The 27,910-nt window shown below is 45.4% G+C and overlaps 4 protein-coding genes across 4 annotated transcripts; 2 read left to right on the top strand and 2 right to left on the bottom strand.

Moving 5' to 3' along the window:
- The first annotated feature begins 13,065 nt into the window (after window positions 1-13,065).
- Window positions 13,066-15,772, top strand: LOC143186585 (uncharacterized). Its single transcript, XM_076390268.1, has 2 exons — window positions 13,066-15,670; window positions 15,765-15,772. Exons 1-2 carry the CDS (start codon window positions 13,066-13,068, stop codon window positions 15,770-15,772), a joined length of 2,613 nt encoding a protein of 870 aa, XP_076246383.1.
- Window positions 15,773-15,785: 13 nt separating this feature from the next.
- On the bottom strand, window positions 15,786-16,203 carry LOC143186583 (uncharacterized). Its single transcript, XM_076390267.1, has 2 exons — window positions 16,121-16,203; window positions 15,786-16,047 (listed from the first exon to the last, which is right to left on the bottom strand). The coding sequence occupies exons 1-2, from the start codon at window positions 16,201-16,203 to the stop codon at window positions 15,786-15,788; spliced, it is 345 nt and encodes a 114-aa protein (XP_076246382.1).
- A 3,439-nt stretch (window positions 16,204-19,642) lies between these two features.
- On the top strand, window positions 19,643-22,349 carry LOC143186582 (uncharacterized). The gene is made up of 2 exons (XM_076390266.1): window positions 19,643-22,247; window positions 22,342-22,349. The coding sequence occupies exons 1-2, from the start codon at window positions 19,643-19,645 to the stop codon at window positions 22,347-22,349; spliced, it is 2,613 nt and encodes an 870-aa protein (XP_076246381.1).
- Window positions 22,350-22,362: 13 nt separating this feature from the next.
- LOC143186581 (uncharacterized) lies at window positions 22,363-22,780 on the bottom strand. Its single transcript, XM_076390265.1, has 2 exons — window positions 22,698-22,780; window positions 22,363-22,624 (listed from the first exon to the last, which is right to left on the bottom strand). The coding sequence occupies exons 1-2, from the start codon at window positions 22,778-22,780 to the stop codon at window positions 22,363-22,365; spliced, it is 345 nt and encodes a 114-aa protein (XP_076246380.1).
- Between the last annotated feature and the right edge of the window lie 5,130 nt (window positions 22,781-27,910).

Genomic DNA, 27,910 nt, shown 5'->3' with positions numbered 1-27,910 from the left:
TTATTCATGTTATACGATGGAAAAGCTTTTGTACTTATATTGTATTTTATTCTTCTGGCGTTGACTTCTTAGGCCCTAACTATTCGATCTGGTGGAAGAACGCCCTAGAGTGAAGACTTGGTTGCCCGGAACATGGAAATGACCATTACTTTCATACTGTTTGCAGATATTCCTGTTATACGATGGAAAAACTTTTGCACCTTTATTGTATTTTATGCTTCTGGCGTTGACTTCTAAGGCCCTAACTATTCGATTTGCAGGAGCAACGCCCGAGAGTGGAGCCTAGGTTGCCCGGTACGTAGAAATGACCATTACTTTCACACTGTTTGCAAATATACAATATACGATGGAAAATCTGTTGTATTTATGTTGTATTTTATGCTTCTGGCGTTGACTTCTTAGGCCCTAACTATTTGACCTGGTGGTGCACCGCCCTGGAGTGAAGCCTAGGTTGCCCGGAACGTAGAAAAGACCATTACATTCACACTGGTTGCAATTATTCCTGTTCTACGATGGAAAAACTGTTGCATCTTTATTGTATTTTATGCTTCCGGCGTTGATTTCTAAGGCCCTAATTATTCGATCTGGTGGAGCAACGCCCTAGGGTGAAGCCAAGGTTGCCCGGAACGTAGAAATGACCATTACATTCACACTGGTTGCAATTATTCGTCTTATACGATGGAAAAGCTGTTGTATTTATTTTGTATTTTATGCTTCGGGCGTTGACTTCTAAGGCCCCAACTATTCTATCTGGTGGAGCAACGCACTAGAGTCAAGCCTAGGTTGCCCGGAACGTAGAAATGACCATCACTTCCATACTGGTGGCAATTATTCGTTTTATACGATGGAAAAACTGTTTTATTTATATTGTATTTTATGCTTCTGGCGTTGACTTCTAAGGCTCTAACTATTCGATCTGGTGGAGCAACGCCCTAGAGTGAAGCCTAAGTTGCCCGGAACGTAGCAATTGCCATCACTTTCAGACTGGTTGCAAATATTCCTGTTATATGATGGAAAAACTGTTGTATTTATATCGTATTTTATGCTTCTGGCGTTGACATCTAAGGACGTAACTATTCGATCTCGTGGAGCAGCGCCCTAGAGTGAAGCCTAGGTTGCTCGGAATGTAGAAATGACCATTACTTTCACACTGGTTGCAAACATTCGTTTTATACGATGGAAAAGCTGTTGTATTTATATTGTATTTTATGCCTCTGGCGTTGACTTCTAAGGCCGTAGCTATTAGATGTGTTGGAGCGACGCCCTAGAGTGACGCCTAGGTAGCCCGGAACGTAGAAATGACCATAAGTTTCATTCTGGTGGCAATTATTCCTGTTTTATGATGGAAGAACTGTTGTACTTTTATTGCCTTTTATGCTTCGGGCATTGACTTCTAAAGCCCTAACTACTGAATCTGTTGGAGCAGCGCCTTAGGGTGAAGACTAGGTTGCCCGGAAAGTAGAAATGACCATAACTTTCATCCTGGTTGCAATTATTCGTTTTGTATGATGGAAAAACTGTTGTACTTATATTGTATTTTATGCTTCTGGCGTTGACTTCTAAGGCCCTAACTATTCGACCTGCTGGAGCAACGCCCTAGAGTGAAGCCTAGGTTGCCCCGAACGTAGAAATGACCATCACTTTCAAACTGGTTGCAATTAATCCTTTTATACAATGGAAAAACTGTTCTATTTATTTTGTATTTTATTCTTCGGGCGTTGACTTCTAAAGCCCTAACTGTTTGATCTGGTGGAGCAACGCCTTACAGTGTAGCCTAGGTTGCCCGGAACGTAGAAGTGACCGTAACTTTCACACTGGTATCTATTATTCGTTTTGTACGATGGAAAAACTGTTATATTTATATTGTATTTCATGCTTCTGGCGTTCACTTCTTAGGCCCTAACAATTCGATCTGGTGGAACAACGACCTAGAGTGAGGCCTAGGTAGCCCGAAACGTAGAAATGACCATCACTTCCATACTGGTAGCAATTATTCGTTTTATACGATGGAAAAACTGTTGTATTTATATCGTATTTTATGCTTCTGGCGTTGACATCTAAGGACGTAACTATTCGATCTGGTGGAGCAGCTCCCTAGAGTGAAGCCTAGGTTGCTCGGAATGTAGAAATGACCATTACTTTCACACTGATTGCAAACATTCGTTGTATACGATGGAAAAGCTGTTGTATTTATATTGTATTTTATGCCTCTGGCGTTGACTTCTAAGGCCGTAGCTATTAGATGTGTTGGAGCAACGCCCTAGAGTGACGCCTAGGTTGCCCGGAACGTAGAAATGACCATAAGTTTCATTCTGGTTGCAATTATTCCTGTTTTATGATGGAAGAACTGTTGTACTTTTATTGCCTTTTATGCTTCGGGCATTGACTTCTAAAGCCCTAACTATTGAATCTGTTGGAGCAGCGCCTTAGGGTGAAGACTAGGTTGCCCGGAAAGTAGAAATGACCATAACTTTCATCCTGGTTGCAATTATTCGTTTTGTATGATGGAAAAACTGTTGTATTTATATTATATTTTGTGCTGCTGGCGTTCACTTCTTAGGCCCTAACTATTCGATTTGGTGGAACAACGCCCTAGGGTGAAGCCTAGGTTGCCCGGAACGTAGAAATGACCATAACTTTCACACTGGTAGCAATTATTCGTTTTATACGATGGAAAAACTGTTCTATTTATTTTGTATTTTATGCTTCGGGCGTTGACTTCTAAGGCCCTAGCTATTCGATCTGGAGGAGCAACGCTCTAGAGTGAAGCCCAGGTTGCCCGGAACGTAGAAATGACCATTACTTTCACAATGTTTGCAATTATTCATTTCATACGATGAAAAAACCGTTGTACTTATGCTGTATTTTATCCTTCTGGCGTTGAATTCTAAGTCTCTAGCTAATCGATCTGGTGGAGCAACGCCCTAGAGTGAAACCTAGGTTACCCGGAACGTAGAAATGACCAGTACTTTCAGAACGTTAGCAAGTATTCATTTTATACGATGGAAAAACTGTTGTACATATATTGTGTTTTATTCTTCTGGCGTTGACTTCTCAGGCCCTAACTATTCGATCTGGTGTAACAACGCCCTAGAGTGAAGCCTAGGTTGCCCGGAACGTAGAAATGACCATCACATTCAAACTGGTTGCAATTATTCCTGTTATATGATGGAAGAACTGCTGTACTTTTATTGCATTTTATGCTTCGGGCATTGAGTTCTAAGGCCCTAACTATTCAATCTGATGGATCAATGCCCTAGGGTGAAGGCTAGGCTGCCCGGAAGGTAGAAATGACCATTACTTTCACAATGTTTGCAATTATTCATGTTATACGATGGAAAAGCTTTTGTACTTATATTGTATTTTATTCTTCTGGCGTTGACTTCTTAGGCCCTAACTATTCGATCTGGTGGAAGAACGCCCTAGAGTGACGCCTAGGTTGGCCGGAACGTAGAAATGACCATTACTTTCACAATGTTTGCAATTATTCATGTTATACGATGGAAAAGCTTTTGTACTTATATTGTATTTTATTCTTCTGGCGTTGACTTCTTAGGCCCTAACTATTCGATCTGGTGGAAGAACGCCCTAGAGTGAAGCCTAGGTTGCCCGGAACATAGAAATGACCATAACTTTCACACTGGTAGCAATTATTCGTTTTATACGATGGAAAAACTGTTCTATTTATTTTGTATTTTATGCTTCGGGCGTTGACTTCTAAGGCCCTAGCTATTCGATCTGGAGGAGCAACGCTCTAGAGTGAAGCCCAGGTTGCCCGGAACGTAGAAATGACCATTACTTTCACAATGTTTGCAATTATTCATTTCATACGATGAAAGAACTGTTGTACTTATGCTGTATTTTATCCTTCTGGCGTTGAATTCTAAGTCTCTAGCTAATCGATCTGGTGGAGCAACGCCCTAGAGTGAAACCTAGGTTGCCCGGAACGTAGAAATGACCATCACTTTCAAACTGGTTGGAATTATTCCTGCTATACGATCGAAAAACTGTTGTATTTTTATTGCATTTTATGCTTCGTGCGTTGACTTCTAAGGCCCTAACTATTCAATCTGGTGGAACAATGCCCTAGGGTGAAGCCTAGGCTGCCCGGAAAGTAGAAATGTCCATAACTTCCACACTGGTAGAAATTATTCGTTTAATACGATGGAAAAACTGTACTATTTATTTTGTATTTTATGCTTCGGGCGTTGACTTCTAAGGCCCTAACTATTCAATCTGTTGGAGCAACGCCCTAGGGTGAAGCCTAGGTTGCTCGGAAAGTGGAAATGACCATAACTTTTACACTGGTAGCAATTATTCGTTTTATACATTGGAAAAACTGTTCTATTTATTTTGTATTTTATGCTTCGGGCGTTGACTTCTAAGGCCCTAACTGATTGTTCTGGTGGAGCAACGCCCTAGAGTGAAGCCTAGATTGCCCGGAACGTTGAAATGACCATAACATTCACACTGGTTGCTATTATTCGTTTTATACGATGGAAAAACTGTTATATTTATATTGTATTTTATTCTTATGGCGTTGACTTCTTAGGCCCTACCTATTCGATCTGGTGGAACAGCGCCCTAGGGTGAAGCCTAGGTTGCCTCAAACATAGAAATGACCATTACTTTCAGACTGTTTGCAATTATTCCTTTTATACGATGGAAAAACTGTTGCATCTTTATTGTATTTTAGGCTTCTGGCGTTGACTTCTAAGGCCCTAACTATTCGATCAGGTGGAGCAACGCCCTAGAGTGAAGCCTAGATTGCTCGGAATGTAGAAATGACCATAACTTTCACACTGGTTGCAATTATTCATTTTATACGATGGAAAAACTGTTGTACTTATATTGTATTTTATTCTTATGGCGTTGAATTCCAAGTCCCTAGCTATACGATCTGGTGGAGCAACGGCCTAGAGCGAAACCTAGGTTACCCGGAACGTAGAAATGACCAGTACTTTCATACTGTTTGCAGTTATTCCTGTTATACGATGGAAAAACTGCCGCATCTTTATTGTATTTTATGCTTCTGGCGTTGATTTCTAAGGCCCTAACTATTCGGTCTGGTGGAGCAACGCCCTACAGTGAAGCCTAGGTTGCCCGGAACGTAGAAATGAACATCACTTTCAAAATGGTTGCAATTATTCCTGTTATATGATGTAAAAACTGTTGTATTTTGATTGCATTTTATGCCTCGGGCATTGACTTCTAGGGCCCTAACTATTCAATCTGTTGGAGCAACGCCCTAGGGTGAATCCTAGGTTGCCCGGAAAGTAGAAACGACCATAACTTTCACACTGGTAGCAATTATCCGTTTTATACGATGGAAAAACTGTTCTATTTATTTTGTATTTTATGCTTCGGGCGTTGACTTCTAAGGCCCTAGCTATTCGATCTGGAGGAGCAACGCTCTAGAGTGAAGCCCAGGTTGCCCGGAACGTAGAAATGACCATTACTTTCACAATGTTTGCAATTATTCATTTCATACGATGAAAAAACCGTTGTACTTATGCTGTATTTTATCCTTCTGGCGTTGAATTCTAAGTCTCTAGCTAATCGATCTGGTGGAGCAACGCCCTAGAGTGAAACCTAGGTTACCCGGAACGTAGAAATGACCAGTACTTTCAGAACGTTAGCAAGTATTCATTTTATACGATGGAAAAACTGTTGTACATATATTGTGTTTTATTCTTCTGGCGTTGACTTCTCAGGCCCTAACTATTCGATCTGGTGTAACAACGCCCTAGAGTGAAGCCTAGGTTGCCCGGAACGTAGAAATGACCATCACATTCAAACTGGTTGCAATTATTCCTGTTATATGATGGAAGAACTGCTGTACTTTTATTGCATTTTATGCTTCGGGCATTGAGTTCTAAGGCCCTAACTATTCAATCTGGTGGATCAATGCCCTAGGGTGAAGGCTAGGCTGCCCGGAAGGTAGAAATGACCATTACTTTCACAATGTTTGCAATTATTCATGTTATACGATGGAAAAGCTTTTGTACTTATATTGTATTTTATTCTTCTGGCGTTGACTTCTTAGGCCCTAACTATTCGATCTGGTGGAAGAACGCCCTAGAGTGATGCCTAGGTTGGCCGGAACGTAGAAATGACCATTACTTTCACAGTGTTTGCAATTATTCATGTTATACGATGGAAAAGCTTTTGTACTTATATTGTATTTTATTCTTCTGGCGTTGACTTCTTAGGCCCTAACTATTCGATCTGGTGGAAGAACGCCCTAGAGTGAAGCCTAGGTTGCCCGGAACGTAGAAATGACCATAACTTTCACACTGGTAGCAATTATTCGTTTTATACGATGGAAAAACTGTTCTATTTATTTTGTATTTTATGCTTCGGGCGTTGACTTCTAAGGCCCTAGCTATTCGATCTGGAGGAGCAACGCTCTAGAGTGAAGCCCAGGTTGCCCGGAACGTAGAAATGACCATTACTTTCACAATGTTTGCAATTATTCATTTCATACGATGAAAGAACTGTTGTACTTATGCTGTATTTTATCCTTCTGGCGTTGAATTCTAAGTCTCTAGCTAATCGATCTGGTGGAGCAACGCCCTAGAGTGAAACCTAGGTTGCCCGGAACGTAGAAATGACCATCACTTTCAAAGTGGTTGGAATTATTCCTGCTATACGATCGAAAAACTGTTGTATTTTTATTGCATTTTATGCTTCGTGCGTTGACTTCTAAGGCCCTAACTATTCAATCTGGTGGAACAATGCCCTAGGGTGAAGCCTAGGCTGCCCGGAAAGTAGAAATGTCCATAACTTCCACACTGGTAGAAATTATTCGTTTAATACGATGGAAAAACTGTACTATTTATTTTGTATTTTATGCTTCGGGCGTTGACTTCTAAGGCCCTAACTATTCAATCTGTTGGAGCAACGCCCTCGGGTGAAGCCTAGGTTGCTCGGAAAGTGGAAATGACCATAACTTTTACACTGGTTGCAATCATTCGTTTTATACAACGGAAAAACTGTTGTATTTGTATTGTACTTTATGCTTCTGGGGTTTACTTCTAAGGCTGTAGCTATTCGATGTGGTGGGGCAACGCCCTAGAGTGAAGCCTAGGTTGCCCGGAACTTAGAAATGACCATTACTTTCACACTGGTTGCAATTATTCGCTTTATACGATGGAAAAATTGTTGTATTTATTTTGTAATTGGTGCTTCTGGCGTTGACTGCTTACGCCCTATCTATTGGAACTGGTGGACCAACGCCCTAGAGTGAACCCTAGGTTGCCCGGAACGTAGAAGTGACCATATCTTTCACACTGGTTGCTATTATTCCTGTTATACGATGGAAAAGTTCTTGTATTTATATTGTGTTTTATGCTTCTGGCGTTGACTTCTAAGGCCCTACCTATTCGATCTGGTGGAGCAACGCCCTACAGTGAAGCCTATGTTGCCCGGAACGTAGATATGACCATAACCTTCACACAGGTTGCAATTATTCGTTTTATACGATGTAAAGGCTGTTGTATTTATTTTGTAGTTTATGCTTCTGGCGTTGATTTCAAAGGCCCTAACTCTTCTATCTGGTGGAGCAACGCCTCAGAGTTAAGTCTAGGATGCCCGAAACGTCGAAATGATCATTACTTTCGCACTGGTTGCAATTAGCCATGCCATACGGTGGAAAAACTGTTGCATTTTTATTGTATTTTCTGCTTCTGGCTTTGACTTCTAAGGTCGTAGCTATTCGATCTGGCGGAGCAACGCCCTAGAGTGAAGCCTAGGTTGCCCGGAGCGTAGAAACGACCATCACTTTCAAACTGGTTGGAATTATTCCTGTTATGCGATGGAAAAACTGTTGTAGTTTTATTGCATTTTATGCTTCGGGCGTTGACTTCTAAGGCCCTAACTATTCGATCTGGTGCAACAGCGCCCTAGAGTGAAGCCTAGGTTGCCCGGAACGTAGAAATGAACACCACTTTCAAACTGGTTGGAATTATTCCTTTTATGCGATGGAAAAACTGTTGTAGTTTTATTGCATTTTATGCTTCGGCGTTGACTTCTAAGACCGTAGCTATTCGATGTGGTGGAGCAACGCCCTAGAGTGACGCCTAGGTTGCCCGGAACGTAGAAATGACCATTACTTTCAAACTGGTTGCAATTATTCGTTTTATACAATGGAAAAACTGTTGTATTTATATTGTATTTTATGTTTCGTGCGTTGACTACTATGGCCCTACCTATTCGATCTGGTTGAGCAACGCCCTACAGTGAAGCCTATGTTGCCCGGGACGTAGATATGACCATAACCTTCACACAGCTTGCAATTATTCGTTTTATACGATGTAAAGGCTGTTGTATTTATTTTGTAGTTTATGCTTCTGGCGTTGATTTCAGAGGCCCTAACTCTTCTATCTGGTGGAGCAACGCCTCAGAGTTAAGTCTAGGATGCCCGAAACGTCGAAATGGTCATTACTTTCGCACTGGTTGCAATTAGCCATGCTATACGATGGAAAAACTGTTGCATTTTTATTGTATTTTCTGCTTCAGGCTTTGACTTCTAAGGTCCTAGCTATTCGATCTGGTGGGGCATCGTCCAAGAGTGAAGAGTAGGTTGCCCGGAACGTAGGAATGACCATTACTTTCACCATGGTTGCAATTATTCGTTTTATACGATGGAAAAACTGTTGTACTTATATTGTATTTTATTCTTATGGCGTTGACTTCTAAGGTCCTAGCTATTCGATCTGGTGGGGCATCGTCCAAGAGTGAAGCCTATGTTGCCCGGAACGTAGAAATGACCATAACTTTCACACTGGTTGCAATCATTCGTTTTATACAACGGAAAAACTGTTGTATTTATATTGTATTTTATGCTTCTGGGGTTTACTTCTAAGGCTGTAGCTATTCGATGTGGTGGGGCAACGCCCTAGAGTGAAGCCTAGGTTGCCCGGAACGTAGAAATGACCATTACTTTCACACTGGTTGCAATTATTCGCTTTATACGATGGAAAAACTGTTGTATTTATTTTGTAATTGGTGCTTCTGGCGTTGACTGCTTACGCCCTATCTATTGGAACTGGTGGACCAACGCCCTAGAGTGAACCCTAGGATGCCCGGAACGTAGAAGTGACCATATCTTTCACACTGGTTGCTATTATTCCTGTTATACGATGGAAAAGTTGTTGTATTTATATTGTGTTTTATGCTTCTGGCGTTGACTTCTAAGGCCCTACCTATTCGATCTGGTGGAGCAACGCCCTACAGTGAAGCCTATGTTGCCCGGAACGTAGATATGACCATAACCTTCACACAGGTTGCAATTATTCGTTTTATACGATGTAAAGGCTGTTGTATTTATTTTGTAGTTTATGCTTCTGGCGTTGATTTCAAAGGCCCTAACTCTTCTATCTGGTGGAGCAACGCCTCAGAGTTAAGTCTAGGATGCCCGAAACGTCGAAATGATCATTACTTTCGCACTGGTTGCAATTAGCCATGCCATACGGTGGAAAAACTGTTGCATTTTTATTGTATTTTCTGCTTCTGGCTTTGACTTCTAAGGTCGTAGCTATTCGATCTGGCGGAGCAACGCCCCAGAGTGAAGCCTGTGTTGCCCGGAACGTAGAAATGAGCATAATATTCACACTGGTAACAATTTTTCGTTTTATACGTTGGAAAAACTGATGCATTTTTATTGTATTTTCCGCTTCTGGCTTCGACTTCTAAGGTCCTAGCTATTCGATCTGGTGGGGCATCGTCCAAGAGTCAAGCCTATGTTGCCCGGAACGTAGAAATGACCATAACTTTCACACTGGTTGCAATTATTCCTTTTATACGATGGAAAAACTGTTGCATCTTTATTGTATTTTAGGCTTCTGGCGTTGACTTCTAAGGCCCTAACTATTCGATCAGCTGGAGCAACGCCCTAGAGTGAAGCCTAGATTGCTCGGAATGTAGAAATGACCATAACTTTCACACTGGTTGCAATTATTCATTTTATACGATGGAAAAACTGTTGTACTTATATTGTATTTTATTCTTATGGCGTTGAATTCCAAGTCCCTAGCTATACGATCTGGTGGAGCAACGGCCTAGAGTGAAACCTAGGTTACCCGGAACGTAGAAATGACCAGTACTTTCATACTGTTTGCAGTTATTCCTGTTATACGATAGAAAAACTGCCGCATCTTTATTGTATTTTATGCTTCTGGCGTTGATTTCTAAGGCCCTAACTATTCGATCTGGTGGAGGAACGCCCTACAGTGAAGCCTAGGTTGCCCGGAACATGGAAATGACCATTACTTTCACACTGGTTGCAATTATTCCTGTTATATGATGGAAGAACTGTTGTACTTTTATTGCATTTTATGCTTCGGGCATTGAGTTCTAAGGCCCTAACTATTCAATCTGTTGGAGCAGCGCCCTAGGGTGAAGCCTAGGTTGCCCGGAAAGTAGAAATGACCATAACTTTCACAATGTTTGCAAGTATTCATTTTATACGATGAAAAAACTGTTGTACATATATTGTATTTAATCCTTCTGGCGTTGAATTCTAAGGCACTAACTATTCAATCTGGTGGAGCAACGCAATAGAGTGAAGCCTAGGTTGCCCGCAACGTAGAATTGGCCATCACTTTCAAACTGGTTGCAATTATTCCTGTTATATGATGGAAACACTGTTGTATTTTTTTTGCATTTTATGGTTCGGGCGTTGACTTCTAAGGCCCTAACTATTCAATCTGTTGGAGCCACGCCCTAGGGTGAAGCCTAGGTTGCTCGGAAAGTAGAAATGACCATAACATTCACACTGGTTACAATTATTCGTTTTATACGATGGAAAAACTGTTGCATTTTTATTGTATTTTCCGCTTCTGGCTTCGACTTCTAAGGTCCTAGCTATTCGATCTGGTGGGGCATAGTCCAAGAGTGAAGCCTATGTTGCCCGGAACGTAGAAATGACCATATCTTTCACACTGATTGCTATTATTCCTGTTATACGATGGAAAAGTTGTTGTATTTATATTGTCTTTTATGCTTCTGGCGTTGACTTCTAAGGCCCTAACTATTCGATCCGGTGGTGCAACGCCCTACAGTGAAGCCTAGGTTGCCCGGAACGTAGAAATGACCATTACTTTCACACTGTTTGCAATTATTCGTTTTATACGATGGAAAAACTGTTGTATTTATATTGTATTTTATGCTTCTGGCGTTGACTTCTGAGGCACTATCTATTCGATCTGGTGGAGCAACGCCCTAGAGTGAAGCCTAGGTTGCTCGGAATGTAGAAATGACAATAACTTTCACAGTGCTTGCAATTATTCGTTCTATACGATGGAAACGCTGTTGTATTTATATTGTATTTTATGCCTCTGGCGTTGACTTCTAAGGCCGTAGCTATTAGATGTGGTGGAGCAACGCCCTAGAGTGACGCCTAGGGTGCTCGGAACGTAGAAATGACCATTACCTTCACACTGGTTGCTATTATTCGTTTTATACGATGGAAAAGCTGTTGTATTTATATCGTTTTTTATGCTTCTGGCATTGACTTCTTAGGCCGTAACCATTCGGTCTGGTGGAGCAACGCCCTGGAGTGAAACCTAGGTTGCCCGGAACGTAGAATTGGCCATCACTTTCAAACTGGTTGCAATTATTCCTGTTATATGATGGAAACACTGTTGTATTTTTTTTGCATTTTATGGTTTGGGCGTTGACTTCTAAGGCCCTAACTATTCAATCTGTTGGACCAACGCCCTAGGGTGAAGCCTAGCTTGCTCGGAAAGTAGAAATGACCATAAGTTTCATACTGGTTGCAATTATTCGTTTTATACGATGGAAAAGCTGTTGTATTTATATCGTATTTTATGCTTCTGGGGTTGACTTCTTAGGCCGTAACTATTCGGTCTGGTGGAGCAACGCCCTGGAGTGAAACCTAGGTTGCCCGGAACGTAGAATTGGCCATCAATTTCAAACTGGTTGCAATTATACCTGTTATATGATGGAAACACTGCTGTATTTTTTTTGCATTTTATGGATCGGGCGTTGACTTCTAAGGCCCTAACTATTCAATCCGTTGGAGCAACGCCCTAGGGTGAAGTCTAGGTTGCTCGGAAAGTAGAAATGACCATAAGTTTCATACTGGTTGCAATTATTCGTTTTATACGATGGAAAAACTGTTGTATTTATATTGTATTTTATGCTTCTGGCGTTGACTTCTAAGGCAATAACTATTCGAGCTGGTGGAGCAACGCCCTAGAGTGAAACGTACGTTGCTCGGAACGTAGAAATGACCATTACTTTCACACTGGTTGCAATTATTCCTGTTATACGATGGAAAAACTGTTGTATTTTTATTGCATTTTATGCTTCGGGCATTGACTTCTAAGGCCCTAACTATTCAATCTGTTGGAGCAACGCCCTAGGGTGAAGCCTAGGTTGCCCGGAAAGTAGAAATGACGTTAACTTTCACACTGGTTGCAATTATTCGTTTTATTCGATGGAAAAACTGTTGTATTTATATTGTATTTTATGCTTCGGGCATTGACTTCTAAGGCCCTAACTGTTTGAACTGGTGGAGCAACGCCCTAGAGTGAAGCCTAGGTTGCCCGGAACGCAGAAATGACCATATCTTTCACACTGGTTGCAATTATTCCTGTTCTACGATGGACAAACAGTTGAATTTATATCGTATTGTAGGATGTGAACACTCACGCGAGTGCGAGTGTGTGTGTGTGTTTGAGTGTGTGTGTGTGTGCTAGAGTAAAGGATACCAAGATTAGGCGAGAATATTCGAGAACATTCGATCGGCGTAAAACAAAAGACCGCACCCGCGGCGAGCGGAGTCAGAGCGACGCGGGTCAACAAACTAGTACGAAAAACGATACGATCACGACGACAACAGGGTTACGAAACGTCTATTAATTGTACTTTTATGTCGCATACTTGTCTTAATAAATAGATATTAACAATTCTATTCCTACAATTGGGGGCTCAGCCGGGATAAAAACAAGTAGCGAGTTCGCGACGGGAAGTTACAATTAGGAAAAGTGATTTGTGCAACGAGTCAAACTACCCACGATTTGAACGATTTGAAACGCAATGGAGGACGTGAACTGGCAAAACCTCACCACCGCACGCTTGAAAGAGATGCTGAGGGAGCGATCTCTCTCAACCAGTGGAACGAAGAACGAGCTGGTCGCAAGGTTACTTGAGCACGGCGGCGAGATGGACGGTGTTTTCGATGGAGCTGGTGGAGGTGACAAAGAAACAGGGCCGACACTCCGCGACTCAGCCCAAGCTCCGGAGTTGGAGCTATTGAGGCTGCGACTCAAACTTGTGGAGAAAGAAAAGGAGATGGCCATCCGGGAAGCAGAGCTGGCCAAACGCGAGCTGGAACTTTTGCGACTGGCACCAGCTAGTGACGAACTGCGGTCAACGAGAACGGAGGTTGCAGCCGCGACGTCCGAACCCCTCCGCATGAGCATCACGGCCATTGCGGAGCTCCTGAGTTACTTCGATGGTTCGGAGGGCACGTTCGAGACGTGGACGAGGCAGTTCCGACACCTAAGCAACGTTTACGGTTTGCGAGACGACGCGTGTCGCATTCTCATCGTGTCCAGGCTGCGAGGGAAGGCCCTGGATTGGTTCCATTCTCGACCGGAGTACACGGTAATGGCGATCGAGACCTTTCTGGAACATATGAGTTCCATGTTTCACCAACGACCCAACCGGCTATTGGCGAGGCGACGATTCGAGGAGAGGACGTGGCAGCGGGGAGAAACCTTCGCCGATTACCTCCACCAAAATGTGATCCTGGCGAACCGCATCCCCATAGACGGAGAGGAACTCATCGACTGCATCGTCGATGGGATACCCGACCCTGTCCTTCAGGACCAGGCGCGCCTCCAAAGGTTCCGGACGAACGCCGATCTGCTGGAAGCGTTCGGCAAGATTTCGCTCAGGCAGAAGACAGCCAGCGCAACGCCCAAGGGAGGGGACCCGATGTCGAGGACCAAGGGCGATGGGCCAGCGAGCCCAGCGACGGCAACGAGAAGATGCTCCAACTGCGGCGACCGAGGACATCCAACGTCGAAATGTCCCACACAGAACAGAGGTCGTAAGTGCTTTCAGTGTAACGATTATGGTCACATTTCACGCGATTGCCCGACGAAAAAACAGGCCCCGAAAAACGTCCTCGCTGTCGCGGAATCGGCGGAAACGAAATTCCGAAAAGATGTTCGTGTAAACGGGTGCGCTGCGGTGGCCGTCCTTGACACAGGTAGCGATGTCTCTCTAATTCGGAAAAGCGCATACTTCGACGTCGGGGCACCGCCGCTGACAAACGAAATAATACATCTCCGGGGAATTGGCTCGCAAGAGTATCGGACTCTCGGGAAGTTTGACGCGGAGATCATGATCGACGACGAGATACGCGAAGCTACATTGCACGTTGTAGAAAACACGGTCCTGAATCATGGAGTGTTGCTCGGCTATGATTTCATAAATGCCGCGGAGTGGACGGTAAGAGACGGCACGATGACATTGGCGAAACGGCCGAATACGCAGACTATCGTGCCCGAAGTTTTATACGTTGGCCACGAACAGGAACGCGACGCGATCGACCTATCTCACGTGAAAGACGCGAAATTACGAAAAGAGATCGAGACGGTCGTTCGCGAGTACAAGCCTGACAAAAGCCGCGACGTCGGGGTAACAATGAAAATTATTGTCAAGGACGACGAGCCGGTGTATCAGCGACCGAGGAGACTATCTCCCTCCGAGAGAGAGACGGTTAATCGGCAAATAAACGAGTGGATATGCGACGGCATAGTACAACCCTCTCTTTCGGAGTATGCAAGCCCAGTGGTTCTTGTTAAAAAGAAGGACGGTACTCCTCGCTTGTGCGTCGATTTCCGACAACTGAATGCTAAAATCGTTCGCGACCGATACCCCCTTCCACTGATCGAGGATCAATTAGATTTTTTACGGGACGCAACCATTTACAGCACGTTAGACTTGCGGAACGCGTTCTTTCACGTCACAGTCGAACCAGAAAGCCGAAAATATACGTCCTTCGTAGTACCCGACGGGCAATACGAATTTCTAAAAGTACCATTCGGCTTATGTAACTCGCCTGCTGTTTTTCAAAGGTTCGTGAACGTTGCGTTTAAAGACCTCATTGCGGAGAGGGTCGTCTTAACGTACATCGACGATTTGGTAGTACCCGCGACAGATTACGAAAGCGCCAAGCAACGATTGATAAGCGTCCTTAAACGAGCGTCAGAATGCGGTCTAATAATAAACTGGTCCAAATGCGAACTTTTGAAGACGCGGGTGGAGTACCTCGGACATGTAGTGGAAGGAGGCACGGTGCGCCCTTCGGAAAACAAAGCGAAGGCGGTAGCCCGTTTCCCCGCACCGACGACGATTAAACAATTGCAGAGCTTTCTTGGGCTAGCCGGATACTTCCGGAAATTCATTCCGGAATATTCTACATTGGCGCGTCCACTAACACGACTATTAAAAGCCGATGTGCCCTTCCGGTTCGGGTCGGAAGAGCAGAACGCATTTCAGTCGCTCAAGGAAGCTCTACTCAAGAAACCAGTTCTGCGAATTTACTGGCCCGAGCGGGAAACAGAGCTACACACGGACGCGTCTATACACGGCTACGGGGCAATATTACTACAGCGTGATAGCGAGGACGGTGCGTTTCACCCCGTGTATTACGCGAGCGGGATGACAACAGCAGCGGAACAACGATATCCGAGCTACGAGCTAGAGGTGCTGGCAATCGTAAGGGCATTAAAGAAATTCAGGGTTTATTTGCTCGGCATTCCATTCAAAATAGTGACAGATTGTCGGGCATTCGCGTTGACCATGCGGAAAAAAGACCTCTGTGTTCGGGTGGCACGCTGGGCGTTACTGCTCGAGGAATTCGAATACTCGATCGAGCACCGACCCGGAACCGCGATGAAACACGTTGACGCGCTTAGTCGTAATCCCACGTTGGGCTGTCTCGCGGTAGAGAGCGAAGATAGCGTTACGGCGCGAATCCGTAAGGCCCAGGAACGCGACGACGACCTACGGAAAATAATACAGGGCGTTAACAAACGAGGAATCGACGGCTACGTGACGAAACGAGGGCTTCTCTTACGCGAAGTAGACGGCGAGTTGCGCATCGTGGTACCTAAGGGAATGCAAACGCAGGTCACTCGCAGGGCACACGAGAACGGACATTTTTCGATCGCGAAGACGGAGGCACTACTACGACGCGACTATTGGTTCCCCGCCATGCGGTCAAAGATCGAAAAAATTGTGAATAACTGCGTGGATTGCATCCTTGCGGAGCGTAAGAAGGGACGACAGGAAGGGTTGTTGCACGCGATCGAAAAGGGAGACCGACCGCTCGAAACGTACCACGTTGACCATCTCGGCCCCCTTCCCTCCACCAAGAAACAGTATGCACATATCTTCGTCGTGGTAGATGCGTTCACGAAATTTGTGTGGCTGTACGCCACAAAGACGACGAATTCCATGGAGGTTACGGACCGATTACGAAAACAGGCGACGGTTTTTGGAAATCCGCGGCGGATAATTTCCGACCGGGGAACGGCATTCACTTCACAGGTCTTCAAGGACTACTGCCGTGACCAAGGGATCGAACACGTCCTTATCGTTACGGGCGTACCGCGAGGAAATGGGCAGGTGGAACGAGTAAATCGGACGTTGATACCGCTCCTGACGAAAGCGTCCGCCCCGCACCCCGCAGAATGGTATAAGCACCTTCCAACGGTGCAGCAGTTCTTGAACAGCACCACCCACCGGAGTACGGGAGTATCCCTTTTCTCCCTGCTCTTTGGGACGCGAATGCATTTGAAGAATGATCCGCAGGTAAAGGAGCTCATCGAGGATGAGCTAACGAACTTGTTTCAGGCCGACCGCGATGAAATACGCCAGCAGGCGAAAGAGAGACTGCAACGTATCCAGCAGGAAAATCGCAAGCAGTACGATAAGCGACGGAAAAGAGCCAGAGTCTACCAGGAAGGCGACCTGGTGGCGATCCAGCGGACGCAGTCCGCTCCCGGGCTGAAGCTGGCCGGGAAGTTCCTGGGTCCGTATGAGATCACGCGGGCACTGCGAAATGACCGCTACCTGGTGGCTAAGGTCGGCGAACATGAGGGACCACGGTCAACGTCAACGTCCGCGGACCATCTGAAACCGTGGATCGAGGACAGTGACGATAGCGGGAGAGGAGACGAAGACAATGAAATTGAAGACGGCATCTGAGGCCATATGCCTCTTCAGGACGGCCGAGTGTAGGATGTGAACACTGACGCGAGTGCGAGTGTGTGTGTGTGTTTGAGTGTGTGTGTGTGTGCTAGAGTAAAGGATACCAAGATTAGGCGAGAATATTCGAGAACATTCGATCGGCGTAAAACAAAAGACCGCACCCGCGGCGAGCGGAGTCAGAGCGACGCGGGTCAACAAACTAGTACGAAAAACGATACGATCACGACGACAACAGGGTTACGAAACGTCTATTAATTGTACTTTTATGTCGCATACTCGTCTTAATAAATAGATATTAACAATTCTATTCCTACAGTATTTTATGCTTCTGGCGTTGACGTCTAAGGACCTAACTATTCGATATTGTGGAGCAACGCTCTAGAGTGAAGCCTAGGTTGCTCGGAATGTAGGAATGACCATAAATTTCACACTGGTTGGAATCATTCGTTTTACACGATGGAAAAACTGTTGCATCTTTATCGTATTTTACGCTTCTGGCGTGGACTTCGAAGACCCTAACTGTTCGATCTGGTGGAGCATCGCCCTTGAGTGAAGCCTACGTTGCCCGGAACGTAGAACATACCATTGCCTTCACACTGGTTGCAATTACTCCTTTTATACGATGGAAAAACTTTTGCATCTTTATTGTATCTTATGCTTCTGGCGTTGACTTCTAAGGCCCTAACTATTCGATCTGGTGGAGCAACGCCGTAGAGTGAAGCCTAGGTTGCACGGTACGTCGGAATGACCATTACTTTCACACTGGTTGCAATTAATCATTTTGTACGATAGAAAAGCTGTTGTATTTATATTGTATTTTATGCCTCTGGCGTTGACTTCTAAGGCCCTAACCATTCGATCTGGTGGAGCAAGGCCCTAGACTGAAGCCTAGGTTGCCCGGAACGTAGAAATGACCATAACATTCAAACTGGTTGCCATTAATCGTTTTCTACGATGGAAAAGCTGTTGTATTTATATCGTATTTTATGCTTCTGGCGTTGGCTTCTTAGGCCCTAACTATTCGATCTGGTGGAGCAACGGCCTAGAGTGAAGCCTAGGTTGCTCGGAACGTAGAAATGGCCATTACCTTCACACTGTTTGCAATCATTCATTTTATACGATGGCAAAGCTGTTGTATTTATACTGTATTTTATGCTCCCGGCGTTAACTTCTAAGGCCGTAGCTATCAGATGTGGAGCAGCAACGCCCTAGAGTAACACGTAGGTAGCCAGGCACGTAGAAATGACCATTACTTTCACAATGTTCGCAATCATTCATTTTATACGATGGAAAAACTGTTGTACTTATATTGTATTTTATGCTTCGGGCGTTGACTTCTAAGGCCCTAACTATACGATTTGGTGGAGCAACGCCCTACAGTGAAGCCTCGGTTGCCCGGAACGTAGAAATGACCAGTACTTTCACACTGGTTACAGTTATTCGTTTTATACAATGGAAAAACTGTTCTATTTATTTTGCATTTTATGCTTCGGGCGTTGACTTCTAAGGCACTAACTATTCGATCTGGTGGAGCAACGCCCTACAGTGAAGCCTAGGTTGCCCGGAACGTAGAAATGACCATCACTTTCAAACTGGTTGCAATTATTCCTGTCATATGATGGAAAAACTGTTGTATTTTTATTGCATTTTATTCTTCGGGCATTGACTTCTAAGGTCCTAACTATTCAATCTGTTGGAGCAACGCCCTAGGGTGAAGCCTAGGTTGCCCGGAAAGTAGAAATGACGTTAACTTTCACACTGGTTGCAATTATTCGTTTTATTCGATGGAAAAACTGTTGTATTTATATTGTATTTTATGCTTCGGGCATTGACTTCTAAGGCCCTAACTGTTTGAACTGGTGGAGCAACGCCCTAGAGTGAAGCCTAGGTTGCCCGGAACGCAGAAATGACCATATCTTTCACACTGGTTGCAATTATTCCTGTTCTACGATGGACAAACAGTTGAATTTATATCGTATTGTAGGATGTGAACACTCACGCGAGTGCGAGTGTGTGTGTGTGTTTGAGTGTGTGTGTGTGTGCTAGAGTAAAGGATACCAAGATTAGGCGAGAATATTCGAGAACATTCGATCGGCGTAAAACAAAAGACCGCACCCGCGGCGAGCGGAGTCAGAGCGACGCGGGTCAACAAACTAGTACGAAAAACGATACGATCACGACGACAACAGGGTTACGAAACGTCTATTAATTGTACTTTTATGTCGCATACTTGTCTTAATAAATAGATATTAACAATTCTATTCCTACAATTGGGGGCTCAGCCGGGATAAAAACAAGTAGCGAGTTCGCGACGGGAAGTTACAATTAGGAAAAGTGATTTGTGCAACGAGTCAAACTACCCACGATTTGAGCGATTTGAAACGCAATGGAGGACGTGAACTGGCAAAACCTCACCACCGCACGCTTGAAAGAGATGCTGAGGGAGCGATCTCTCTCAACCAGTGGAACGAAGAACGAGCTGGTCGCAAGGTTACTTGAGCACGGCGGCGAGATGGACGGTGTTTTCGATGGAGCTGGTGGAGGTGACAAAGAAACAGGGCCGACACTCCGCGACTCAGCCCAAGCTCCGGAGTTGGAGCTATTGAGGCTGCGACTCAAACTTGTGGAGAAAGAAAAGGAGATGGCCATCCGGGAAGCAGAGCTGGCCAAACGCGAGCTGGAACTTTTGCGACTGGCACCAGCTAGTGACGAACTGCGGTCAACGAGAACGGAGGTTGCAGCCGCGACGTCCGAACCCCTCCGCATGAGCATCACGGCCATTGCGGAGCTCCTGAGTTACTTCGATGGTTCGGAGGGCACGTTCGAGACGTGGACGAGGCAGTTCCGACACCTAAGCAACGTTTACGGTTTGCGAGACGACGCGTGTCGCATTCTCATCGTGTCCAGGCTGCGAGGGAAGGCCCTGGATTGGTTCCATTCTCGACCGGAGTACACGGTAATGGCGATCGAGACCTTTCTGGAACATATGAGTTCCATGTTTCACCAACGACCCAACCGGCTATTGGCGAGGCGACGATTCGAGGAGAGGACGTGGCAGCGGGGAGAAACCTTCGCCGATTACCTCCACCAAAATGTGATCCTGGCGAACCGCATCCCCATAGACGGAGAGGAACTCATCGACTGCATCGTCGATGGGATACCCGACCCTGTCCTTCAGGACCAGGCGCGCCTCCAAAGGTTCCGGACGAACGCCGATCTGCTGGAAGCGTTCGGCAAGATTTCGCTCAGGCAGAAGACAGCCAGCGCAACGCCCAAGGGAGGGGACCCGATGTCGAGGACCAAGGGCGATGGGCCAGCGAGCCCAGCGACGGCAACGAGAAGATGCTCCAACTGCGGCGACCGAGGACATCCAACGTCGAAATGTCCCACACAGAACAGAGGTCGTAAGTGCTTTCAGTGTAACGATTATGGTCACATTTCACGCGATTGCCCGACGAAAAAACAGGCCCCGAAAAACGTCCTCGCTGTCGCGGAATCGGCGGAAACGAAATTCCGAAAAGATGTTCGTGTAAACGGGTGCGCTGCGGTGGCCGTCCTTGACACAGGTAGCGATGTCTCTCTAATTCGGAAAAGCGCATACTTCGACGTCGGGGCACCGCCGCTGACAAACGAAATAATACATCTCCGGGGAATTGGCTCGCAAGAGTATCGGACTCTCGGGAAGTTTGACGCGGAGATCATGATCGACGACGAGATACGCGAAGCTACATTGCACGTTGTAGAAAACACGGTCCTGAATCATGGAGTGTTGCTCGGCTATGATTTCATAAATGCCGCGGAGTGGACGGTAAGAGACGGCACGATGACATTGGCGAAACGGCCGAATACGCAGACTATCGTGCCCGAAGTTTTATACGTTGGCCACGAACAGGAACGCGACGCGATCGACCTATCTCACGTGAAAGACGCGAAATTACGAAAAGAGATCGAGACGGTCGTTCGCGAGTACAAGCCTGACAAAAGCCGCGACGTCGGGGTAACAATGAAAATTATTGTCAAGGACGACGAGCCGGTGTATCAGCGACCGAGGAGACTATCTCCCTCCGAGAGAGAGACGGTTAATCGGCAAATAAACGAGTGGATATGCGACGGCATAGTACAACCCTCTCTTTCGGAGTATGCAAGCCCAGTGGTTCTTGTTAAAAAGAAGGACGGTACTCCTCGCTTGTGCGTCGATTTCCGACAACTGAATGCTAAAATCGTTCGCGACCGATACCCCCTTCCACTGATCGAGGATCAATTAGATTTTTTACGGGACGCAACCATTTACAGCACGTTAGACTTGCGGAACGCGTTCTTTCACGTCACAGTCGAACCAGAAAGCCGAAAATATACGTCCTTCGTAGTACCCGACGGGCAATACGAATTTCTAAAAGTACCATTCGGCTTATGTAACTCGCCTGCTGTTTTTCAAAGGTTCGTGAACGTTGCGTTTAAAGACCTCATTGCGGAGAGGGTCGTCTTAACGTACATCGACGATTTGGTAGTACCCGCGACAGATTACGAAAGCGCCAAGCAACGATTGATAAGCGTCCTTAAACGAGCGTCAGAATGCGGTCTAATAATAAACTGGTCCAAATGCGAACTTTTGAAGACGCGGGTGGAGTACCTCGGACATGTAGTGGAAGGAGGCACGGTGCGCCCTTCGGAAAACAAAGCGAAGGCGGTAGCCCGTTTCCCCGCACCGACGACGATTAAACAATTGCAGAGCTTTCTTGGGCTAGCCGGATACTTCCGGAAATTCATTCCGGAATATTCTACATTGGCGCGTCCACTAACACGACTATTAAAAGCCGATGTGCCCTTCCGGTTCGGGTCGGAAGAGCAGAACGCATTTCAGTCGCTCAAGGAAGCTCTACTCAAGAAACCAGTTCTGCGAATTTACTGGCCCGAGCGGGAAACAGAGCTACACACGGACGCGTCTATACACGGCTACGGGGCAATATTACTACAGCGTGATAGCGAGGACGGTGCGTTTCACCCCGTGTATTACGCGAGCGGGATGACAACAGCAGCGGAACAACGATATCCGAGCTACGAGCTAGAGGTGCTGGCAATCGTAAGGGCATTAAAGAAATTCAGGGTTTATTTGCTCGGCATTCCATTCAAAATAGTGACAGATTGTCGGGCATTCGCGTTGACCATGCGGAAAAAAGACCTCTGTGTTCGGGTGGCACGCTGGGCGTTACTGCTCGAGGAATTCGAATACTCGATCGAGCACCGACCCGGAACCGCGATGAAACACGTTGACGCGCTTAGTCGTAATCCCACGTTGGGCTGTCTCGCGGTAGAGAGCGAAGATAGCGTTACGGCGCGAATCCGTAAGGCCCAGGAACGCGACGACGACCTACGGAAAATAATACAGGGCGTTAACAAACGAGGAATCGACGGCTACGTGACGAAACGAGGGCTTCTCTTACGCGAAGTAGACGGCGAGTTGCGCATCGTGGTACCTAAGGGAATGCAAACGCAGGTCACTCGCAGGGCACACGAGAACGGACATTTTTCGATCGCGAAGACGGAGGCACTACTACGACGCGACTATTGGTTCCCCGCCATGCGGTCAAAGATCGAAAAAATTGTGAATAACTGCGTGGATTGCATCCTTGCGGAGCGTAAGAAGGGACGACAGGAAGGGTTGTTGCACGCGATCGAAAAGGGAGACCGACCGCTCGAAACGTACCACGTTGACCATCTCGGCCCCCTTCCCTCCACCAAGAAACAGTATGCACATATCTTCGTCGTGGTAGATGCGTTCACGAAATTTGTGTGGCTGTACGCCACAAAGACGACGAATTCCATGGAGGTTACGGACCGATTACGAAAACAGGCGACGGTTTTTGGAAATCCGCGGCGGATAATTTCCGACCGGGGAACGGCATTCACTTCACAGGTCTTCAAGGACTACTGCCGTGACCAAGGGATCGAACACGTCCTTATCGTTACGGGCGTACCGCGAGGAAATGGGCAGGTGGAACGAGTAAATCGGACGTTGATACCGCTCCTGACGAAAGCGTCCGCCCCGCACCCCGCAGAATGGTATAAGCACCTTCCAACGGTGCAGCAGTTCTTGAACAGCACCACCCACCGGAGTACGGGAGTATCCCTTTTCTCCCTGCTCTTTGGGACGCGAATGCATTTGAAGAATGATCCGCAGGTAAAGGAGCTCATCGAGGATGAGCTAACGAACTTGTTTCAGGCCGACCGCGATGAAATACGCCAGCAGGCTAAAGAGAGACTGCAACGTATCCAGCAGGAAAATCGCAAGCAGTACGATAAGCGACGGAAAAGAGCCAGAGTCTACCAGGAAGGCGACCTGGTGGCGATCCAGCGGACGCAGTCCGCTCCCGGGCTGAAGCTGGCCGGGAAGTTCCTGGGTCCGTATGAGATCACGCGGGCACTGCGAAATGACCGCTACCTGGTGGCTAAGGTCGGCGAACATGAGGGACCACGGTCAACGTCAACGTCCGCGGACCATCTGAAACCGTGGATCGAGGACAGTGACGATAGCGGGAGAGGAGACGAAGACAATGAAATTGAAGACGGCATCTGAGGCCATATGCCTCTTCAGGACGGCCGAGTGTAGGATGTGAACACTGACGCGAGTGCGAGTGTGTGTGTGTGTTGGAGTGTGTGTGTGTGTGCTAGAGTAAAGGATACCAAGATTAGGCGAGAATATTCGAGAACATTCGATCGGCGTAAAACAAAAGACCGCACCCGCGGCGAGCGGAGTCAGAGCGACGCGGGTCAACAAACTAGTACGAAAAACGATACGATCACGACGACAACAGGGTTACGAAACGTCTATTAATTGTACTTTTATGTCGCATACTCGTCTTAATAAATAGATATTAACAATTCTATTCCTACAGTATTTTATGCTTCTGGCGTTGACGTCTAAGGACCTAACTATTCGATATTGTGGAGCAACGCTCTAGAGTGAAGCCTAGGTTGCTCGGAATGTAGGAATGACCATAAATTTCACACTGGTTGGAATCATTCGTTTTACACGATGGAAAAACTGTTGCATCTTTATCGTATTTTACGCTTCTGGCGTGGACTTCGAAGACCCTAACTGTTCGATCTGGTGGAGCATCGCCCTTGAGTGAAGCCTACGTTGCCCGGAACGTAGAACATACCATTGCCTTCACACTGGTTGCAATTACTCCTTTTATACGATGGAAAAACTTTTGCATCTTTATTGTATCTTATGCTTCTGGCGTTGACTTCTAAGGCCCTAACTATTCGATCTGGTGGAGCAACGCCGTAGAGTGAAGCCTAGGTTGCACGGTACGTCGGAATGACCATTACTTTCACACTGGTTGCAATTAATCATTTTGTACGATAGAAAAGCTGTTGTATTTATATTGTATTTTATGCCTCTGGCGTTGACTTCTAAGGCCCTAACCATTCGATCTGGTGGAGCAAGGCCCTAGACTGAAGCCTAGGTTGCCCGGAACGTAGAAATGACCATAACATTCAAACTGGTTGCCATTAATCGTTTTCTACGATGGAAAAGCTGTTGTATTTATATCGTATTTTATGCTTCTGGCGTTGGCTTCTTAGGCCCTAACTATTCGATCTGGTGGAGCAACGGCCTAGAGTGAAGCCTAGGTTGCTCGGAACGTAGAAATGGCCATTACCTTCACACTGTTTGCAATCATTCATTTTATACGATGGCAAAGCTGTTGTATTTATACTGTATTTTATGCTCCCGGCGTTAACTTCTAAGGCCGTAGCTATCAGATGTGGAGCAGCAACGCCCTAGAGTAACACGTAGGTAGCCAGGCACGTAGAAATGACCATTACTTTCACAATGTTCGCAATCATTCATTTTATACGATGGAAAAACTGTTGTACTTATATTGTATTTTATGCTTCGGGCGTTGACTTCTAAGGCCCTAACTATACGATTTGGTGGAGCAACGCCCTACAGTGAAGCCTCGGTTGCCCGGAACGTAGAAATGACCAGTACTTTCACACTGGTTACAGTTATTCGTTTTATACAATGGAAAAACTGTTCTATTTATTTTGCATTTTATGCTTCGGGCGTTGACTTCTAAGGCACTAACTATTCGATCTGGTGGAGCAACGCCCTACAGTGAAGCCTAGGTTGCCCGGAACGTAGAAATGACCATCACTTTCAAACTGGTTGCAATTATTCCTGTCATATGATGGAAAAACTGTTGTATTTTTATTGCATTTTATTCTTCGGGCATTGACTTCTAAGGTCCTAACTATTCAATCTGTTGGAGCAGCGCCCTAGGGTGAAGCGTAGGTTGCCCGGAAAGTAGAAATGACAATAACTTTCACACTGCTTGCAATTATTCGTTTTATACGATGGAAAAGCTGTTGCATCTTTATTGTATTTTATGCTTCTGTCGTTGACGTCTAAGGCCGTAGCTATTAGATGTGGTGGAGCAACGCACTAGAGTGACGCCTAGGTTGCCCGGAACGTAGAAAAGACCATTACTTTCGCAATGTTTAAAATTACTCATTTTATACGATGGAAAAACTGTTGTACTTATATTGTATTTTATGCTTCTGGCGTTGACTTCTAAGGCACTAACTATTCGATCTGGTGGAGCAACGCCCTAGAGTGAAGCCTAGGTTGCCCGGAACGTAGAATCGGCCATCACTTTCAAACTGGTTGCAATTATTCCTGTTATATGATGGAAACACTGTTGTACTTTTATTGCATTTTATGCTTCGGGCGTTGATTTCTGAGGCCGTAGCTTTCGATGTGGTGGAAGAACACCATAGTGTGAAGCCTAGGTTGACCGGAACGTAGAAATGACCATAACTTTCATACAGGTTGCTATCATTCGTTTTATATGATGGAAGAACTGTTCTATTTATATTGTATTTTATGCTTCTGGCGTTGACTTCATAGGCCCATACTATTCGATCTGGTGGATCAACGTCCTAGAGTGAAGCCTAGGTTGACCGGAACGTAGAAATGACCATAACTTTCACACTGGTTACCATTATTCGTTTTATATGATGGAAAAGCTGTTGTATTTATATCGTATTTTATGCTTCTGGCGTTGACTTTGAAGGCCGTAGCTATTGGATGTGGTGGAGCAACGCCCTAGAGTGACGTATGGGTTGCCCGGAACGTTGAAATGACCATTACTTTCACAATGTTTGCAAATATTCATTTTATACGATGGAAAAACTGTTGTACTTATATTGTATTTTATTCTTCTGGCGTTGAATTGTAAGCCCCTAGCTATTCGATCTGGTGGAGCATCGCCCTAGAGTGAAACCTAGGTTACCCGGAACGTGGAAGTGACCAGTACTTTCACACTGGTTGCAGTTATTCGTTTTATAGAATGGAAAAACTGTTCTATTTATTTTGCATTTTATGCTTCGGGCGTTGACTTCTAAGGCCCTAACTATTTGATCTGGTGGAGCTCCGCCCTAGTGTGAAGCCTAGGTTACCTGGAACGTAGAAATGGCCATCACTTTCACACGGGTTGCAATTATTCCTGTTATAGGATGGAAAGACTGTTGTATTTTTATTGTACTTTATAATTCAGGCGTTGACTTCTGTGGCCGTAGCTATTCGATGTGGTGGAAGAACGCCGTAGAGTGAAGCCTAGGTTGCCCGGAACGTAGAAATGACCATTACTTTCACACTGTTTGCAATTATTCCTTTTATACGATGGAACAGCCGTTGTATTTATGTCGTATTTTATGCTTCTGGCGTTGACTTCTAAGGACCTAACTATTCGATCTGGTGGAGCAACGCCCTAGAGTGAAGCCTAGGTTGCTCGGAATGTAGAAATGACCATAACTTTCACACTGATTGCAATTATTCGTTTTATACGATGGAAAAACTGTTGCATCTTTATCGTATTTTATGCTTCTGGCGTTGACTTCTTAGGCCGTAACTATTCGATCTGGTGGAGCAACGCCCTGAAGTGAAACCTGGGTTGCCCGGAACGTAGAAATGACCACTGCTATCACACTGGTTGCAAATTATTCCTGCTATACGATGGAAAAACTGTTGTATTTTTATTGCATTGTATGCTTCTGGCGTTCACTTCCTAGGCCCTAACTATTCGATCTGGTGGAACAACGCCCTAGGGTGAAGCCTAGGTTGCCCGGATCGTAGAAATGACCATAGCTTTTACACTCGTAGCAATTATTCGTTTTATACAATGGAAAAACCGTTCTATTTATTTTGTATTTTATGCTTCGGGCGTTGACTTCTAAGGCCCTAACTATTCAATCTGTTGGAGCAACGCCCTAGGATGAAGTCTAGGTTGCTCGGAAAGTAGAGATGACCATAAGTTTCATACTGGTTGCAATTATTCGTTTTATACGATGGAAAAACTGTTGTATTTATATTGTATTTTATGCTTCTGGCGTTGACTTCTAAGGCCCTAACTATTCGATCTGGTGGAACAACGCCGTAGAGTGAAGCCTAGGTTGCCCGGAACGTAGAAAGGACCATTACTTTCACACTGTTTGCAATTATTCCTTTTATACGATGGAAAAGCTGTTGTATTTATATCCTATTTTATGCTTCTGGCGTTGACTTCTAAGGACCTAACTATTCGATCTGGTGGAGCAACGCCCTAGAGTGAATCCTAGGTTGCTCGGAATGTAGAAATGACCATAACCT

This window comes from Calliopsis andreniformis, unplaced genomic scaffold (genome assembly GCF_051401765.1).
Source record: "Calliopsis andreniformis isolate RMS-2024a unplaced genomic scaffold, iyCalAndr_principal scaffold0008, whole genome shotgun sequence".
Classification (NCBI taxonomy): Eukaryota; Metazoa; Arthropoda; class Insecta; order Hymenoptera; family Andrenidae; genus Calliopsis; species Calliopsis andreniformis.
Note: the sequence above shows the minus strand (reverse complement) of the source record. Positions and strands in the feature narration are given on the sequence as shown.

What these genes read in the sequence shown, in the direction of transcription:
- LOC143186581 (XM_076390265.1), bottom strand. Translation starts at nt 22,780, where the DNA reads ATGTCCGTTCTCGTGTGCCCTGCGAGTGACCTGCGTTTGCATTCCCTT. An exon ending in CAACTCGCCGTCTACTTCGC is followed by an intron (nt 22,625 to 22,697) that starts GTAAGAGAAGCC and finishes TATTTTCCGTAG; the next exon opens with GTCGTCGTCGCGTTCCTGGG.
- LOC143186583 (XM_076390267.1), bottom strand. Translation starts at nt 16,203, where the DNA reads ATGTCCGTTCTCGTGTGCCCTGCGAGTGACCTGCGTTTGCATTCCCTT. An exon ending in CAACTCGCCGTCTACTTCGC is followed by an intron (nt 16,048 to 16,120) that starts GTAAGAGAAGCC and finishes TATTTTCCGTAG; the next exon opens with GTCGTCGTCGCGTTCCTGGG.
- LOC143186585 (XM_076390268.1), top strand. Translation starts at nt 13,066, where the DNA reads ATGGAGGACGTGAACTGGCAAAACCTCACCACCGCACGCTTGAAAGAG.
- LOC143186582 (XM_076390266.1), top strand. Translation starts at nt 19,643, where the DNA reads ATGGAGGACGTGAACTGGCAAAACCTCACCACCGCACGCTTGAAAGAG.